The 18,522-nt window shown below is 34.5% G+C and overlaps 1 protein-coding gene across 3 annotated transcripts in view; it reads right to left on the reverse strand.

The window, feature by feature from the left end:
- Positions 1-18,522, reverse strand: part of ZDHHC17 (zinc finger DHHC-type palmitoyltransferase 17) — a 103,738-nt gene that overhangs the window by 8,913 nt on the left and 76,303 nt on the right. For 2 of the 3 annotated variants that reach the window (XM_058741967.1, XM_058741968.1), the window contains 7 exons: positions 17,811-17,933; positions 16,534-16,596; positions 13,534-13,627; positions 12,581-12,664; positions 11,169-11,326; positions 10,379-10,473; positions 4,665-7,566 (listed from right to left, as the gene is read on the reverse strand). In XM_058741967.1, coding sequence (XP_058597950.1) covers positions 7,428-7,566; positions 10,379-10,473; positions 11,169-11,326; positions 12,581-12,664; positions 13,534-13,627; positions 16,534-16,596; positions 17,811-17,933 — 756 coding nt within the window. In that variant the 3' untranslated portion in view covers positions 4,665-7,427. Of the gene's footprint in view, positions 1-4,664; positions 7,567-10,378; positions 10,474-11,168; positions 11,327-12,580; positions 12,665-13,533; positions 13,628-16,533; positions 16,597-17,810; positions 17,934-18,522 lie in introns of those variants that run through there. The other variant, XM_058741969.1, reaches the window with a different exon arrangement.

The raw sequence follows: 18,522 nt of genomic DNA on the forward strand, positions 1-18,522 counted from the left end.
ACTCTGACCTGATACATGGTAACTTACTAAATCCTGGAAACTGAAGTGATTTCCTCAAACATTTCAATCCTGCATAAGTTACAAAGAATGTTGCATTGTCCTGACACATTCAGCTGGCTCACGTAGAAAAGGAGGCACCAGACTATACACAATATTTTCACTATTTCCCCAGAAACTTTTATCAAAGACTCAATCTAACCTTTAATTTCAGGGGTAAGGTGTGAGATTGGTAAAATAAACCAGCATGATCAATGAACATATCTTAATCTTGTCCAAAGCCTGTTTTAACAGACTGTATTGCTTATTTTGAAAAGCTACAGCGGTTGTGCTGTGTATGGCATCAAAAACATAAGCAGAAACTTAGTGGGAAGAAATCAACTGAGGATGTACTAGGTGAAAGAATTCATGCTTATTTACGTCATAGCCTTGAGCACCTCATGTGGTCTTAGAAGACAAGTTCCACTGTGGGAGAGGGGAAGGCCTCTTTGTTAAGCAGGCTGGGGAAGCTAATCAACCATAAATGAAGATAGGCTGAATTGAAGAACAGTTATGGAATAACTTCTAAATCTGTACGTAGTAGTTTTAGAACTTGCCCACAGATTCTTTGACATTCCCAACAAAACACGGAGACTAATTCCCCTCCCTCTGAATAAAGGCCAACCTAGTGACTCATTTTTAGCACAGTATGTTGGACAAGGTGAGGTTAGAAAAGGCAATGGTTTTTGCCTGCCTCTTTCCCTTTGGAAGCTTAATCTTGGAACTCAGCTGCCATGTTTTGAGGAAGTCCAAACCACATGGAGGTATTACAGCCATAGCCTCCACTGAGAGATCTCGACCATCAGCCAGTATTAACTGACATGAGTGAGCCTTCAGATTATTCCAGTCCCCAGTTTTTGAACATCCCAGCCCACACCAAGTGGAACAAGGTGAGCTATTCCTGTTGAGTTCTGAGCAAACTAGAGATCTGTGAACAAAAACACCATTTTAAGCTACTAAATTTTTGAGAGGTTGGTTAGGTAGCTACAGGTAACCCAAATGTAAATATTAAACCATTCCCCACACAGAACCAACATTTCCCATACCTACTAAGTTTTCCAAATTATATTGGAGATATTAGTAGATATCTGAAAGGAAATTACTCTAAACAAAGCTGCCAGGTGCCTACTAATTTGAGGTTTCTACCCAATAAACAACCTACTCAAAATTATTCTTAAATTGGGAGCCATAACAAACAGCTCCCCCCAAAATGTAAAATTAGCTACCAGTGGTTCTAGGAGTGGAAGAAGAAATTTGGCTTTGTTTAGGCTCTGTTCTGGGAGGAATCACTTTCATCATTTGGAATAAGTCAACAGGGTAGCCCAAAAGTAATCCAAATGTGTTATTAAAGTGCTGAATGGTAAATAAATACTTTTATTTTTAAAGTGACCCAACTGGGATGTTTTCAGTCCTTTGTGGTGGTTTGGTATATTTGAAGAGGGCTGGGAACTCTAGTTCCCAAAAATCTTCAGGATCAGTTAAGTTTAGCAAGTGTTGCTGCTACCAATCTGTATCAATACACACACAGCTGTGGATTCACAGGACACACTAGCGTAATGAAGGCCTTGAGAACATGTGGTTGAGAAGTCTGTTTTAACTCGAGAGCCTTTAGTTGCACATGGAACCACTAACATATTAAAAGAAGCACTGGGAATCTGGTCCACTGGTTCTCAAACTTTTTTTTTTTTTTTTTAATCTCAGGACCCCTTTACATTCTTACATTGTTGAGGAGCCCAAGGAGCTATTGTTTATGATCAATTACATCTACCAATATTTTCTGTATCAGAAATTAAAACAAAACTTTAAAAAATGTGTTAACTCAGACTTCCACTTAAAGCAAAATGAAAGTAACAGGCCAGATTTACCCTCTCACTTGAAACACCAAAACCACAAATTACATCGGAAAAAAAAAAGTTTTCAGGCCTTGGACAACAGGCAACAAAGAACAGTGATGGGGAAATGAGATCAGTCTTAGGCTTAGCAGTTTCACTAGTTTTGAGAGTTTCCAAGCTACAGCTGTAGTGCAAGGAGGGAAAACACAGGTGGGGTTGGGAGGCACCCCAAGTTGAGACTGAGTGGAGTCCAGAGGGGCCAAGGCAGCTAGAGTTCAAAGGACCTGAGAGAGCCGTACAGAAAAATAACTCCACAGACATGAAGAGGACAACCCACCCCCCACTTTGCAAGTCTTCAGCCATGTGCTGATAGCGCCTGTGAGGTAACTGTCCAAGACCAGAGAAAAAAAGCAACTGAAAGACTTAGAACAAAGTCTGGTGCTCACATGGAGCTGGGAATAGTTCCTGTTCATTGCCACCAGTGACACGGGAAAACACAATTCATGGGGCTTTCGATGGAGTACATTGCTCTTGCTCATCTCAACAATGGGGAATAATTAATCCTAAATTGAACACTGCTCGGTCCTGCCTAACCAATCTTGCTAACAACAAAATCTGAAAGAACTGAAGCTTCCAAATAACTGCATCACAGAACAAAGCTCTGCAATTTTTGTAGGAATACAAAAATATCCAGTACTCAATTCATAGTGTCTGTCACCAAATCAAAAATTACTAGTCATCTTAAATAAAAATTTGAAAAGAAAAAAAAATTACTAGTCATGTCAAGAAGCAGGAAAATACAACTTGCAACAATGAGGAAAAATCAAAACCAACCCAACCTGACATAGATGTGAAAATTAGCAGGTAAGGATATTAAAAGTTAATTATGGGGCACCTGGATGGCTCAGTTGGTTGAGCGTGACTCTTGACTTTGGCTCAGATCATGATCTCACAGTTTGTGACACTGAGCCCCGTGCTGGGCTCTATGCTGAGAGCAGAGCCTACTTGGGATTCTCTCTCCCTCTCTCTCTACTCCTCCCCTGCTTACTCACTCTCACTTTTAAAAATATAAAAAAATTAAAAAGTTAATTATCAGTGTACTCCATCCATATCTTCAAAACAGTAGAGACAGAAGATATAAAAAATTGTCTAAATCAAACACTGTAGGTGAAAACTATGTCGGAGATGAAAAATCCCCTAAATGCCTAAATAGTATTGACAATAGACTAAACTAGACAGAAAAAGATTTAAGTGAACTTAAAGACCTGAAGACAACCCAAACTAAATACTGGGGAAAAAGAGAATTTAAAAAGTGAACTGACTGGGGCACCTGGGTGGCTCAGAGTTAAGTGTCCAACTCTTGATTTCAGCTCAGGTCATGATCTCAGATCATGATCTTAGCGTTGGGCTCCGCACTGGGCATGGAGTCTAAGATTCTCTCTCCCTCCCCTTCTGCCCTTCCCCGTGCTCTCTCAAAAATAAAAAATGAACTGATCATGAGCTGTAGGACAATCTCAAGTTGCCTAATCAATGTGTACCTAGAGTTTCCTGAGAGTGGGGGAGGGAAAAGGAAAAATATTTGAAGACATAATAACTGAAAATTTCCAAATTTGATGAAAACTTTAAACCTACAGATGCAAGCCAGCAGCAATGAGGCTTTCTGATGCTTTGAATGGAAACAGTCCCTTTTTTGGAGTGCTAGAAACACTGCTATTAAAACGTACTGTTCAATCGAAGTAAATGTCTGATGACAGATGTTCAGGTAAAATTTATCCAAGCAAAAAATTCATACTCTAAAGGCAAAAAGTTTTCTAAAAGGCACATCTGGTTTCCTGGAATTTGTGACTTAGCTGACCCCGGTGAAGGAACATTCTGAATATCCCACTTGGAATTACAGACTTTCCATTTTGTAAAGTCACATAAAGATATTTAATAAGTAACTCTTAATATGAACAACTTTATGAAACTGAAGATTTACTTTTTGACAAGAAGCTAAGATTTCTTGTCCTGATACATACCACTTGTTTCCAGTTATCTCTATAAACTCTTAGAATCTGGTATCCTTATCTTGGTACAACCTACCAACCTTGGGAAGGGCTGGGAGATCCATGTAAGTCAACAATGAAGGGGAGAAATATACCCGGAATGAAAATTGATGGCTTGTTGCAGAATTTGCTTTATTTTTATACTTGTTCAAAATATTGTTCCTTGAGCTCTACACAGCTCTGGACGCATTACTTTAAACATCATAAAATAATTATGAAATGAGTATTAATTATTCCAGTCTGAAAATACTTAATACCACTGGGTTCTCAACCCATAAACAATCGTGGACATGCACATGCAGGAAAAGGCACCTTCACAATTTCTCCTTTTTAAATTCCCCAAAAAAGAAGTTATGATGCATTGCTTTTCAAGTAACTGAGATCAATGTTTGGTAGGTTTCCTTTTCCAAAATTTTACCAGTGTCTCTAGATAATACTTAGATTTAAAACTTGGAGATTCATACAGTCCTTGAGGATCCTAATTACTCTATGGAATCCAAAATTCTTAAAGAAAAATTTCCTTTTACTTACAAAGTATTAATTACATACATATACATAGACATGGGATTAGAGTTTTTTAAAATACTACCACCACCTTTTACTTTTGCTAATTTCTAGTCCTCCCACTTGAATCCTAGTTGTTCCAGATACAAATATACATAATAATCTTTTCAATATAATAGGTTACCACTACCCAGTGTCTCATCAATTTCTTGAAGTGAACTGAACGAAATAATAAACAAACACACGCTTAAGAGTCAATATTTATTCTGATTAATATTTTACAAAATTTTAACAGATTTAATTTATGTAAGGAGAGCTAATTTATTAAACACTTTACAGGTTTTTCTTTCCACAGAGTAACACGGTAAGTAGCAAAATAATACTTGGCACAGTTATAAATAAAGAAAATATAAAATAAAAATATCCATAGCTTAAGTATAATGATACTGCTTTATGCCTATTAATATTTCAAATAAATTCCTGGGAACAAAAATGTGAAGGAAAAAAACTCCAAAGAAGTAATTCATGTTCTGGGCTGAGAAGTAAGTTCCTATTTGCTATAAGTATCCAATTAAGCTGATATGAACTATTCCCCAAAGGGTCACCTTCATATACAACTTTAGAACTGGGTTAAGCTGGTTCCACACACACGACTTATAAAGTAAGTAAACGGACGGTACAGTACACTGCTGCATAGCTGGCTCCTGGCTATCTGACCACCTGACCATCTCTAAACTATAGATCTTACCGGCACTGCGAGATGGTTAGTACGAAAGCATTAACATTGCTAGTATTTTCCACATACTTCTGTATCTAGAGTATCTTTTCTATTGAACTGAAAGACATCTCTTTTGCACTGAAAAGAATATTGTACCACAAAGAAAGAACATGGTAACAACACTCTTATCCAAACTCTTGAGAATACCACCATTATATTCGACTGTTAATAAAAATGTATCCAATAAAAATTACAACCGAGTCTTCATGTGAAGTGGCTCAAAATACAAAAAATTAAAACAAATTCTAGCCTTTTATAAATAACTTTGAATTTAAAAATTATCTAAAATTGCCCCCAATTAGTAGTCAAAACTAGCAGAGACATTTGTAAAGTTAACCAATTTTTTACATTCTATGACAAAATGGCACAATGCTATTGCCACCCCACACCCATCTTTTCCCTTTTCAAAAATAAAGTACATATGCCAATTTTCTAATATTAAAACACTCAAATACACTAAAGGTAATCTTTCTGATGTGTGACTTATGGTCAAAGAAACTACTATATAAAAATGGTACTTGGAAATACTGAACATCAACTATATACATTTTCACTGCTCCTCTTACTAAGGCAAGGGGCGGGTATACCACTAGATTGCTTTAATACCTGTAATCTGCATTTTACAGAGAATACTAATTTTACCAAGCTTCAGACATGCAGTGGAACTTGCAGGGTATAATGCCTATTAACAGCAATATTGAACATCACTAGAAGCTCATTAGGTTATCTCCCTTTTCTTTTTGGTTGGATAAAATGAAATGAGCAGCTTTGAATACACTAACACATACAGACACAAAGAGAAAACTATTTGATAAATTATTTATATACAGATACACAATCTTTACACTGGTCTAGGATCTGTCATCAGTCTGACCACCCTTTCCCCACCCTCCCCCAAGCCCATTCCCTCTCACAGGTTTCCCACAGGTTGCTCGAACCACAGTTTGCTACAGCACTTAAGAGGACTAAACCAAGTCTCACTCTGTAAACAATATTTATGGAAGCAGTGACTAATAGTTCACCGTGAGAGTATGGAAATGCTGCAACAAAAATTGATCAGTGCATCACATTTAACAATAAGAAGATCTTTCTGAAATGGTTTCAGACAGCATTAACAAACCTCAAAACATTCAATATTGGGGAAATTGAAATAATCTTGAGGATTAAATTCTTTCTGATAGGTCATTTTTTAAAAACCAGAATATACCATTAGCTTTTCTTTTATTCACATGTGCTATATGTACAGAGATCATGCTCCATTTTTAGCTAAACTCCATTATTTTGTTTACAATTTATTTCGCAGCTCAGAATTCTAGAAGTATATCCATTTATCTCTATTACTGAGAATTCTGCATGAACTTATTTGCTCTGCTTTGAAATTACCTCAACTCTTAAAAATTGGACTGTTTGCACATCAAATTAAATTCTAATTTATGCTTTACTGGATAGTATGTGCTAGTATTCTATGAGGTGTATCATGCACTTAGTAGGGCTTTTAAGTTTGAACAAAATAACATGACTTACTATACTCATGCAAGTGCTTTATTAATCAGACCATAAAACCTCAGAGCAAGGTTACTACAAATTATTTCACTGAACTAGAAATATATCAGCATTGCAACAGCTGATGGCAATAAAATAGTGTTAGCACATATTCTTGTGAACATTTTCTCGTGCCCTTGAAGACACATTACAGTAGATCCCTAATAAAACCACATGATTTTGATCACAGTATTTACATGTACATTCTAAAATGTACATAATACTAGTCTGAATCAATTTGAGACCATTCTCCTGGAATTAAATGCAATAGTCATAGTAGAGTGCATCATAAAATTTAGCCATAAATCATAAATTTAGTTTTAGCTAGAATTGAACATTTCTGATCAGTATACCATGTCTATCAACAGAATAAGTTCAGAATAAGTTCACTCTTTCTTCGTGAAAAATGTTATGAGAACAAAACCAAAAAGTTGAGTATGTTGTGAATTCCCACATTACGAACCATTAAAATTCCTTTTTATGATCTTTATTCTTCCCAGAAGTGGCAGTGTGCTCTGTCCATGTTTACTTTTGTTAATAAAGTGTTGAAAAAAAGACTGTAAAATCCACTGTTAGCCCTACATATAGCATGCTATTGTTCAAAAATGTGGATTCGAGTGTGAGAGAGACACGGACAGACACAATTTTCAGGCACCACTCAGCAATATGCTTCATAGGATAAAGATGTTGCTACACGAGCTGGTACCCAGATCCTGATATTTGGTCATATTCTATTGTATACTGCCTGGTCCAGTCCACGATAACAGGACGAAAGAGGCCACAGCATCGAAATTCAAAGAAGTCTATAATGTTCCTTACACATCCATGGCTAAAATATCCCCCCAACAAAAAGAAAAAGAAAAAGCCTATTAGTACAGTAATTTGATATATGAGTTTAATTTAATTTTGGTGTTAAATATATACTTTTCTAAACTTAAAAACTCAGGTTACTTTCCAGAAAGAACCTGTTTGTTTATAACTCTACCAAATATATATGCATTAATGTTTCTTCATAGTTCTGCCAACACTAATTTTTCTTCTCTCTTTTGTTAATTTAATGGGCTACACAGTTATATTTTAAAGTTATTCAAATCTGCATTTCTTTCATTCCTGTGTCCTATGTAATTTTTTTTATAAAACTCTTCCTTGATGGGCAGCTCTTTGGCAAGGAGACAAACGCTATCCAAAATTGAGAAAGTAAAAGGCAAAATGATTACAAACAGCATGAATCTGGCAATGTACCTAAAAGTAACAATTTAAGAAAAGAAATGTCAAGGGTAAGTTCAGGGAATTTTAGGACTTGAAGAATACCTCTGGAAAAGCAGTCACAGTTTTCCATTTTATATAATAATCGTGCCTATGGGAGAATTCTCAAAACTACCCAACTCCCTTATTTTTGCTTTCATTTAACGGTTTGTATGCTTTCCAGAAGCATGCAATAATTAATAGCATCACAAAAAATTGAAGGCCAAGTAGCTTGAGTAAAAATCAAAAGTTTTAAATACTTCATATAATTAGGAAACTACTACTTTTCAGCATCAAACTAAATGTAAAATTAAATGTATACATATATATTTGAACTATATATTGAACTATTTGAGCTATATATCTGAACTACTGAACAGCATAGTCTCTTCAATAAATTATGTTGGGAAAACTGGACAGCTACACACAAAAGAATGAAACAGGTCCACTATATCATACCGCACACAAAAATTAATTCAAACTGGATTAAAGGCTTAAATGCAAGATATGAAACCACAGAAATGCTAGAAGAAAACATAGGTGGTCAGCTCCTTGACATGGATCTTGGCAATGAATTTTTTAATATAAACCAAAGCAAAGTAAACAAGTGAGACTACATCAAAGTAGAAAGCTTCTGTACAAGAAAAGAAACCCTCGACAAAATGAGAAGGCAACCTACTGAATGGGGAAAAAGTATGTGGAGATCATATACAATAAGGGATTAATATCCAAAATATATAAAGAACTCCTACAACTCAAGAGCAAAGAGAACTCATACAACTCAAAAGAAAAAAACAATTCAATTAGAAAATGGGCAGAAGATCTGAACAGACATTTTTCCAAAAACATAGAGATGACGAACAGATACATGAAAAGATGCTCACTAATCTTCAAAGAAATGCAAATCAAAATCACAATGAGATAGCACTTCACATCTGCCATCTGCTAGGATGGCTAGTATCAAAAAGACAAGAACTAACAAGTTTGGTAAGTATGTGGAGAATAGGGATGTCTTATGTACTATTGGTGGGAAGGTTAAATTGTTGCAGCTACTAGGAAAACAGTAGAGTCCTCAAAAAAACTAAACCTAGAACTACCATATGATCCAGCAATTCCAATTCTGAGTATCTGTCTGGGAAAAAAAAGCAAAACACCTGAAAAAACAAAAAACAAGAAACTAACAAAAAAAACCCCCACTAATTTGAAAAGATATATGTACCCTCAAGTTCACTGCAGCATTATTTACAACAGTCATGACATAGAAACAACATAAGTGTTCATCGATGGATGAATGAAGAAAATGTGGTATATGTATGTACATACAACACACACGCGTGCACGCAATATTATTCAGCCATAAAAAATAAGGAAATCTTGCCATTTGTGACAACATGAATGGACTTTGAGGGCTTCAGACTAAGTGAAATTAATTAGAAAGATAAAGACAAAAACCATATAATCTCACTTATATATGGAATCTAAACAAACAATACCAAGCTCACAAGGAATAGACTGGTGATTCTCAGAGGGCTGCGGGTGTGGTGTGGGCAAAATAAGTGAGAGGAGTCAAAAGGTACACACTTAGTTATAAAATTAATAAGTCATGGGGCTATAATGCACAGCATTGTGACTACAGTTAATAGTTCTATGTTCCATATTTGAAAGTTGCCAAGACACATCTTAAAAAGTTCTTATCACAAGAAAAAAAATTCTGTAACTATGTATGGTGACAAATGTTAGCTAGACTTATTGTGTTGGTCATTTTTCAAGATACACAAATATCATTATGTTGTACATTTGAAATGTTATATATTACACCTCAATTAAAAAAAGGAAATATAAAATAAAACTGTGTATAGAAATTTTTCTGTCATTCAAAGGACAAATAAAATAATTCACACTGAAAAGCAGCTGCCCTAGAGTCTAGAAAATTTCCCTATATACAAATTTCAATTGATTATATTTTAAAAATCATATTTCAATTCTCTGGATACATTCATTTATCAGTGAAAACTTGTAAAAACTTATGGCAATGTTAAAGCTGAATATTAATGTATAAAGACTTCTGTTTATACCAAATGTTAGTAGATCAATAGAGTTAGAATTGTGCAAATAAGAAAAAAAATGTTACAAATTCACATGCAGTTAATGTGATGAATTCTAAAGTTATGGTAAACTAACCAATGCTATGTCTGGCAGAAATCTTAGAATTCAGTAGGATTTCTAAGCTATTTTACATCTTGCTAAACAAAAGAAAAATTCCCTGTTTCATATCCTATTGACATACCTAAAAAAAATATTTCTCTTTGATGTATTCACTAGATATTTGCTAAGTTTGGTTAGTAAGGAATTTTATATGCCAAAATAAAATATTAAACTTATAAACATGTACGTACTTGAATGGGCTTTCAATAGATGTTGTTGTGACTTTAAAGTGCTTATATCTTCTGGCATTCATTCTTTCATTTGTAGTGATACCTAAACATGATATCTAGGAGGTAAGAGAAAGCAAACCATTAACTCCCTCTGATGGAAAGTAAGTTTTAATGTAAAAGAAGTTAATTCTCAAGGGGGAAAAAGTGATGAAATCTGTTTCTGTTTTTCCATTAGGAGATTGTCAAGCTTGTTTACATGGTATCACTTTGACTCTGGTGAAAAGTAGCCAGTTAAACAGGAAAAATGTTTAAAGCACAGGTGATTTGGCATTGGGCTTGGGGAGAGATGGACACTATGTACACAGACCACCTCTCCATGAGCCCCTTTAAAAAAGAGCTTTCAAAAAAATCCTTAATTTAAAAAAAGACTCTTGAATAAATACTGATATTTGTAGGTAATAAAACATTATGAATAAACACAAAACTAACGGCATCATCGATCTGAGCTCACACCTATATCCAAATGGATATAGCTGAATCAGGAACAACAGAAATACGTTTTGTCACAAGTAGTATTGAAAATTCATAATATAAAAAGAAAATTCATACTATAAGAAGGAGAGGAGGAGGGAGAGTGGGAGCTAGAAAGGAAAAGTAAAGAGTAAAGGAAGAGGAAGGAAACTAAGTGGAAAATTTTAATCCTTGAAAAGCTGGACTGGTTGGAAACAGAATGCATTATTATCTTTCAACAAGGAATGGAGTTTTAAGAGTTGTCAGCACACTAAAGAACCAGCCGTGTACTTGCACATACCTGGTACATCTGACACATGAGTAATACAGCCACCCACATGAAATGAAAAATACTGTTCAGAAACATCCAAAACATCCAAGGTGAACATGTAGCAATTTGAGTAATATATGTCCAAAATCCATCCTTGGTGTAAGTGGTCTCACAGTGGAGTCCCCAGTCTAAAATGAGAACAGAAGTTTCACATTTACTCAGTAATCATCCAACCACCTCACGAAGACAACTGCAAGAGGCACCACTTAGAAAACATGATCCAAAAGTCTAGATTTAACTGATAACTTTCGATACAAATTGTTTATACTTTTACACTTCTAAATAATCCCTTTCTACATCAGTGAAAAAATCAGAGCAAAGATAGAAATGGACAAAGCGGCAATCTTAAAAAACAAACAAAAAAACTACTGTACTTAAATAGTATAGTTTTTATTTGATTGGCATTGCCTACATATAATGATTAACATCTTTATACAGAGATAAGGTGACATGCATATAAGTAAAAAAAATTTTTTTTTGGGGGGGGGAACATATAATAAATACAATGAGATCATCTCCGTGAGAGGGGCTTTTTCCAAAACAAAAGTCTCCTCTTTGAGAGTTGCTGCCATAAAAACTACTGCTGCTTTAGGCCGTATTCGCTCTCTGGTGTGTTGGGCCAGAAGTTAGGTCAAGATCTTTTATCAAATATTTCTCTCCATTAATCTCTATTTGAGGAAGTAGCCTCCTTTTTCACCAGGGCAATAACAGACATTATTCTTAATATCTGTGGGAGAAGAGGACTAGGAAATCATCCTTCCAAGTCCTATTTTTAAGCCAGGCTATAATATATATTATGATAAGTACCACCAAGCCCTGAAGCGTAGTAACTAACATCTTCATTTACCCCTTCTCAAACCATGTTCTCAGTGTAAAAAACAAAACAAAACAAAAACATCATTTCCTCTATACCCATATGATCAAGTGAATGGCAATTTATTCTTAAAAGAGTAACTTTTAATATTCTCTAGCAAGCAATAATTACACCTTACTTTTCAAAATATTTCAAGTTCTGTGTGAAGTTCACTATACTTTCCCAACTGTCTGGTAAGGAAGAGCAACTAGCACAGTCACAAAATCTGTAAGCTACTAGAGTAAGGCAAGCACGTGATGTGAAAAATGTTGATGTAGTTTACCCAGAAGCTTTGCAAAGCCTATTAAGCTAACATGTTTTTCAGAATTAACTATAATTCTGTTGCTTATGCTATATGTTGAGTATGTTTATAGTTCTGTATCTATTTTTTCCTTATGCTTCAGTGCAGTAAGGTGTCCAAAGCCGTTAATTTTTAGTTAAAAGACTTATCACCATTATATTTTGCTAACATGGTAATATGCAAAAGTATACAATTGTCTTAAGAAGGTAAAAAGCTAATTGTACTCACAAGAAATACAACCATAAATCATCCAGCAGATCATAAAAAGCAAGAAGAATAGGTAGCCCATAAAGTATCTATGGTTGCCTGCACCTAAAGAACAACACAGAAGCAATTTTTTTCAGCTAAGAAAAAACAACTAGAAATACACCTTTTGGGGATGGGGATAGACAAATGCCATGAAAGGTGTGATACAGTTTGGACAATAAACACATACATTACTTGATTAAATGCTCCTCAGGAAAATAAATGTTTTAATCAAAGTCTTAAGAATGCTTGTAACTACACGCAAAGATATAAGGACTGCAATGACATTCATTCTGAAGTCAAGAGTCCCAATGAACCAAATGAATCTCAATTCTGAGTTTTAATGTACTGTTTTGCTTTGTGAGGTTTAAAATAACTCTATTTCATCTTTATTTGCACAAACCTTATAATCCAACTTTCTAAAGGCTTCTTCTCAACGGTTATGCAATCTCTGTAATGTTTCCCTGCTGTCACCTCATAAAATCCTTAGGGTTATCTATCAGACCACTTAGTTCACCTCCTTGGACCACACCATTCTTGAGTACTGAGGTATACAGAATTCCATCAGTCATCCCTCTCTGCTTCTGTACACAACATCCTTCCAGGTATTTTTATTGCCTTACTTTCTCCAGTTTAACTAAAACACAATACTATTCTGCCTCCTTCTCAATTTCACTATTACCCATTAAAGAAAACAGGAAAGAGGCGGCACCAGAAAGAACTGATAGAGAAATATCAATCATTCCTAGACACTGGTTTTATAACTTTCTCACAGCTGAGTTGCTGTTTTATCAACCAGAAGATAACTGGGAGGAATGGGGCTGTAGTAGGGTGTAGGAATGAAGTTTCTAACATCTAATTTAATACTGTAATTCACTAGTTACCTAGAATAACTTAAATGAACAACATACCTAGAAATCATTAATAAAACTTACCTACACAGTTACCCACCCATGGGCAATGATGATCGAATTTTGCTATACAGCGGTTGCATACACCACAGTGTTTGGACCTCACTGGTTTCCGTATCTGTTAACAAGCATGTTAAAAGATTATGAAAGGCATTATACCAAAGAAAGGGAAGCTGAACATTTATTTTCTCAAAATACAATTAAGAAGAAAACAAAACTCTATTTCCAAAGGAACAAAATAAAACAAAAACCACTATTGTTTCCTTCAATGGAATTTCAACTGCAACAACAAAGAAAAGACAGGATAGGGCTAGTGTGGAATATAAACTCCTAAGAATGGGCAGAACCATAACTTTACAAAAGTAATTAAGAATCACAGACCTATTTGCTATTGTAATGAATGGTATTATATTTAATTCACATCCCTCACATTTCTGATTAAAAAAAATCACTCTCCAGGCTTCCAAATGAAAATCTATTGTGATTAATGGTCATGATACTGGTTCTTGTTTAATAAAAGGAAATTGTTCCTTACTAAAAGGAAGGTCAAGTTCGAAGTGAATAAAAGAACCTCTTAAAATTCAAAGTCATTAGGGATGCCTGGGTGGCTCAGTCGGTTGGGTGTCGGACTTCAGCTCAGGTCATGATCTCATAATCTATGAGTTCGAGCCCCGCATCCAGCTCTGTGCTGACAGCTCAGAGCCTGGAGCCTGCTTCTAATTCTGTGTCCCTCTTTCTCTGCCCCTCTCCCACTCATGCTCTGTTTCTTTCTCTCAAAAATAAATGAATGTTTAAAATTTTTTTAAAAATAAAATAAAATTCAAAGTCATTAATAAAATGTCTTCCCAAAGTTAACAAATCTAGCAAAAAGCAATAAGTGTACATATCTTTCTCTTTTAGTGGCTCCTGAGATCTCGGAGATTAAGGTACAGCATCTTTTCTGCTGAACTGCATGACCCATCTGAGAAAGTACACCATGCTTAACAAGTTTAGGTAGTCCCTATTACTTGCAAAAACATAAAATACATTATTCAGCTCTTGACAAGTAATAAAAAAATTCATGTTTATGATGCCATACTATTTTAAGTATTGTGAGAAGTTTCTCTATATTACTCTGAATCAGTCAAGTGACTAAAAGAACTCATTAGTGACCTCCAAAGGGCTACGCAGACCTAATGCTGGATACGTGACAAGAGCTAGTTATCAACCCATGCCAGAAACAAAATCTATAATATCCTTTACTGGTGTTTCAAAAAAACCACTGCCATTTCTCTACCAGTTTGAAATAGGTTAGACACCATTCTGAGGTACTAGGAAAAAAGCATAGGTGGACTATGTGGTCCTTACATGTACTAAAGTGATCTGTGAACCCTTAAAAACAAGCGCCACTTATTCTTTACCACAAATATGAAATTAAAGCTATTTAGGAGAAAGAAGAAGGATGTATTAAACAAACTCTACCCCCACCTCCAACCCTCAGCTACATTTCCCCTTTGGGCAATACTTGTCAATGAATTCTGAACAAACACTGACACAAGGCTCCTAAACATGATAGGCTCCTTAGTTCACTTACAGAGTAATTAATTCGTTTTTAGGAAATTCTGATTTATATATGTCTTCTTAGGGACTTGTCTATTCATCAAAGTGAAGGACACCGATATTATGACAGCTACCTCTGTCAGTTTGAACTATCTATCCAGAAGTACACAGCTTACAATAACACAACATATAACAAAACATTTATAGTATGATAATAAAAATAGTCTTGTTCTTGCCATCAGATATTTATTTAACAATGAAATATACTGAGTGACTCTATAAAGAATCTGTTTGCCATATGGCAAACATATCAGCCAATTCATTCTTGGCTTTGTAGAACAAAATAATATTTCCAAAGAACAGCGGAATATAAAAATGTTCTGAACATTAAGGTGCCAATTCTGTAAATTAACCATTGTAAAGCATAGAAACAAAAACCTTTTTATAAAGAATGATTGAAAGTGCAAGAGAATCTAGTCAACACCCTAAAGTTGCTACCAAAAGCAAAGCAGTATACATTCTGAATACTGAAAATCATAACTGTTTGGTCAAAGAATGTTAGGTGAAACAAAGGATCTGTAGAGTTACAGCTCCATTTCAAACACCCACTCCATAATCCTGAATTAAGTCAATTCTCTTGTTATTATTCACATGTTAAGACATTAGTTCAGTTGTAGTCTATATCTTAAAAGTATAAAGGAGCATTTAGTTTCAGGTATGATTTAGGGATTATTTCTATTTTTACAAAGGAAAACATGGTTTAACCACTGTGGCAGTCTATAGATTTTTCACAAGAACTAATCATAAATATTAAGAAAATAATTAAAACACAAATAGTATTATGCTATAGAAATCTGGGATGTCTATGAAAATAAACAATGTCAGTACTACTATACCTGATTCCATAAATAAATGCTATTTAGTTTCATTTATATCTTTCTTTATGACCTGGTTTAAGATGACAACTTTTAATATCAATGACAAAACAGTGCTCAAAGCTGCAAAAACACTCTACTACAAAGAGATAACTACTCAAACGGAACCATTTTACAGGTTATGTTGTCTTAAAAGTTATCTAACGGATTTTCCCACTGTGACCTTTAAATAGAATAAATTTTTTCTTAAAAATACCTAGGGAAACAATATTAGAGAATCATAGTAAACCTTGTTAGTACTTTATTGCTTAGTTTCTTTGTTGAGTTACATATTAAGAAAGAAAAAGAGATTAAGGATGAATATGAATGAATGGCACCTCGAATCAGAAGGATAGTCCAGGTCTACCACCAGGGTGGATAAGCAGATTGGGAGGAGACATCTTTTTGCCATCTTTCTTCTTGTACTACGGTCTAAAAGGCACTTGTGGGGGAATGTGGAGGGCCTGAAATGTGCTCAGCAGAAGAAACTGTTCTCCTTGTTCCCCACCCCTTCTATGCTATGCCACTGCCATGGGAAGAGAAAGGAAAGAATAAAGAAAAAAAATACTACCAAACAGGTACTGCAGAATATACTGAGGTCCAGACTTCCTGTCTCTGCAAGTTCAACTATGGTCTGTGAATTAAAAAATATATATATTTTATTCAAACTGAACAATGTTCACCAACTATAGTGCCATCAATATGAATCACTAAACATGATGTTCATTTTTAATTAACCAATGTTTTCAGTTCAAAATAATAAAATCTTTCATTCATTTACTTCTATTACATCACTAAATATGATGTTCATTTTTAATTAACCAATGTTTTCAGTTCAAAATAATAAAATCTTTCATTCATTTACTTCTGCTATCTCATTGTAATGTGAACACAGGAATTTTATTTCTTGGATATCTGAAAACAACTCTAAACTTAGGGGGATACTCCTCTGAGAATACAACTAAGTTACCTACCCTAAGAACAGGACTATATAGGCTGTGATGACTAAGACATGAAAATAAACTTAAGTTCAATAAAGAACTGAAATCTTCAGAACTGGATTATGACTAAGAAAACCTAGCAAATCAATTAGCAGTAATGTCTGAAGAAAACTAAATATAAGGGTAGCAACCTCTCTGCAGCCTAGAGAAGGGGGGGGGATTAGTCCTTAGGAACTTGCTAGTGCTCTAGTCTTTCATAGACAGAAATAATTCATTAGGATTTGTTTTGTTTTCAGAGACTGGATAAAATAGCTCTTAAGATAATTTAACTGCCTCCAGTCTAATTCTCTTATGTGACACCTTCAGACTGTCAATTTGGTTTCCTAAGTACCTGAGCTTTAGGTGAGAGGTGCTGTGGATTAGATATAGATATAGATATAGATATAGATATAGATATAGATATAGATATACACACACACACATATATACATATATATATGCATATATAATATGTGTGTGTGGTGTATAAAAATATTATTAAAATAAAATATGTGCACTATCAACCACTTTTTTGGTCTTCCAGTTACACATTTAACAAACATTTACTGAATTCATTATTATCTGCTGAGGGTTTACAGAGATGTTTAAAATATTGTACTCATCCCTCAAAGCAATCACAATTCTTATAAAGGACAGAAACATGAAATTTAAAAATGTCATGGAAGTGTAAGGACAGGCATTCAGGAGTACCGAGGGCGAGCAATAATTATGCACAATCTCAGTCTGGTTTGAAACTTCTTTTTTATGTTCTAAAAGACAGTTTCTTTCTTTGTACTCTAATAACTGGTATAAATACTGATAATTTCACAATTAAACACATGTGACTAGTTAGATTCTATCTTGCTACCTTTTTCTTTTGTTCTTCTGTAGCTTTGATAATCCCTGGATCTGATTTCCAAGATTTTCCAAAATTGTAGAAAAGTGCAACACTATTGGCAAGGAATGGAAGATGGATAAATAAAAAATTGAGATGTGACTAAAGTTAAGGAATCTAAAGCAATGATAAATGAATTACTATTATAGGTAAACTTATAATCTGTAAAATTTTACCATACGTGCTCACATGCACGCACACACACACAAAACACCTACCAATAAAAAAAAAATACAAGCTGATTTATCTATTATTACATCAAAATAAATATACTTTTAAATTATGTTCATAACTGAATGGAAAAAGTAAAAATGTGATTTCTTTATAAACTTTAAGTCATGTAGGATTGGCTTATCTGACCCTTTAAAAAAGTCAGTGATGCATTAAAAATTCAGTGAATCATTATTTTCAAATGACCATTACTCCTTTTAGTATATGTGCTGCCGAAGCAAGCACACCATTACTCCTTTTGATCAAAAATGAAGGGAATTCTCATCTTCAAAGTTATATTAATATATTGCTTTATCTCTTTGCATTAAAATCTTTATATATCTACTAGTTAAGATATCACACCCATGCATTTAAAAGACTGCTTTTAAATTCTTTCCATTGCTTTTTTGAACACAAATTGACCTTAATTTTAGAAAACTATTTAGAAACTTTCTTAAAACAGAAGTTTCCATGT

Source organism: Neofelis nebulosa, chromosome 8 (assembly GCF_028018385.1).
Source record: "Neofelis nebulosa isolate mNeoNeb1 chromosome 8, mNeoNeb1.pri, whole genome shotgun sequence".
NCBI lineage: Eukaryota > Metazoa > Chordata > Mammalia > Carnivora > Felidae > Neofelis > Neofelis nebulosa.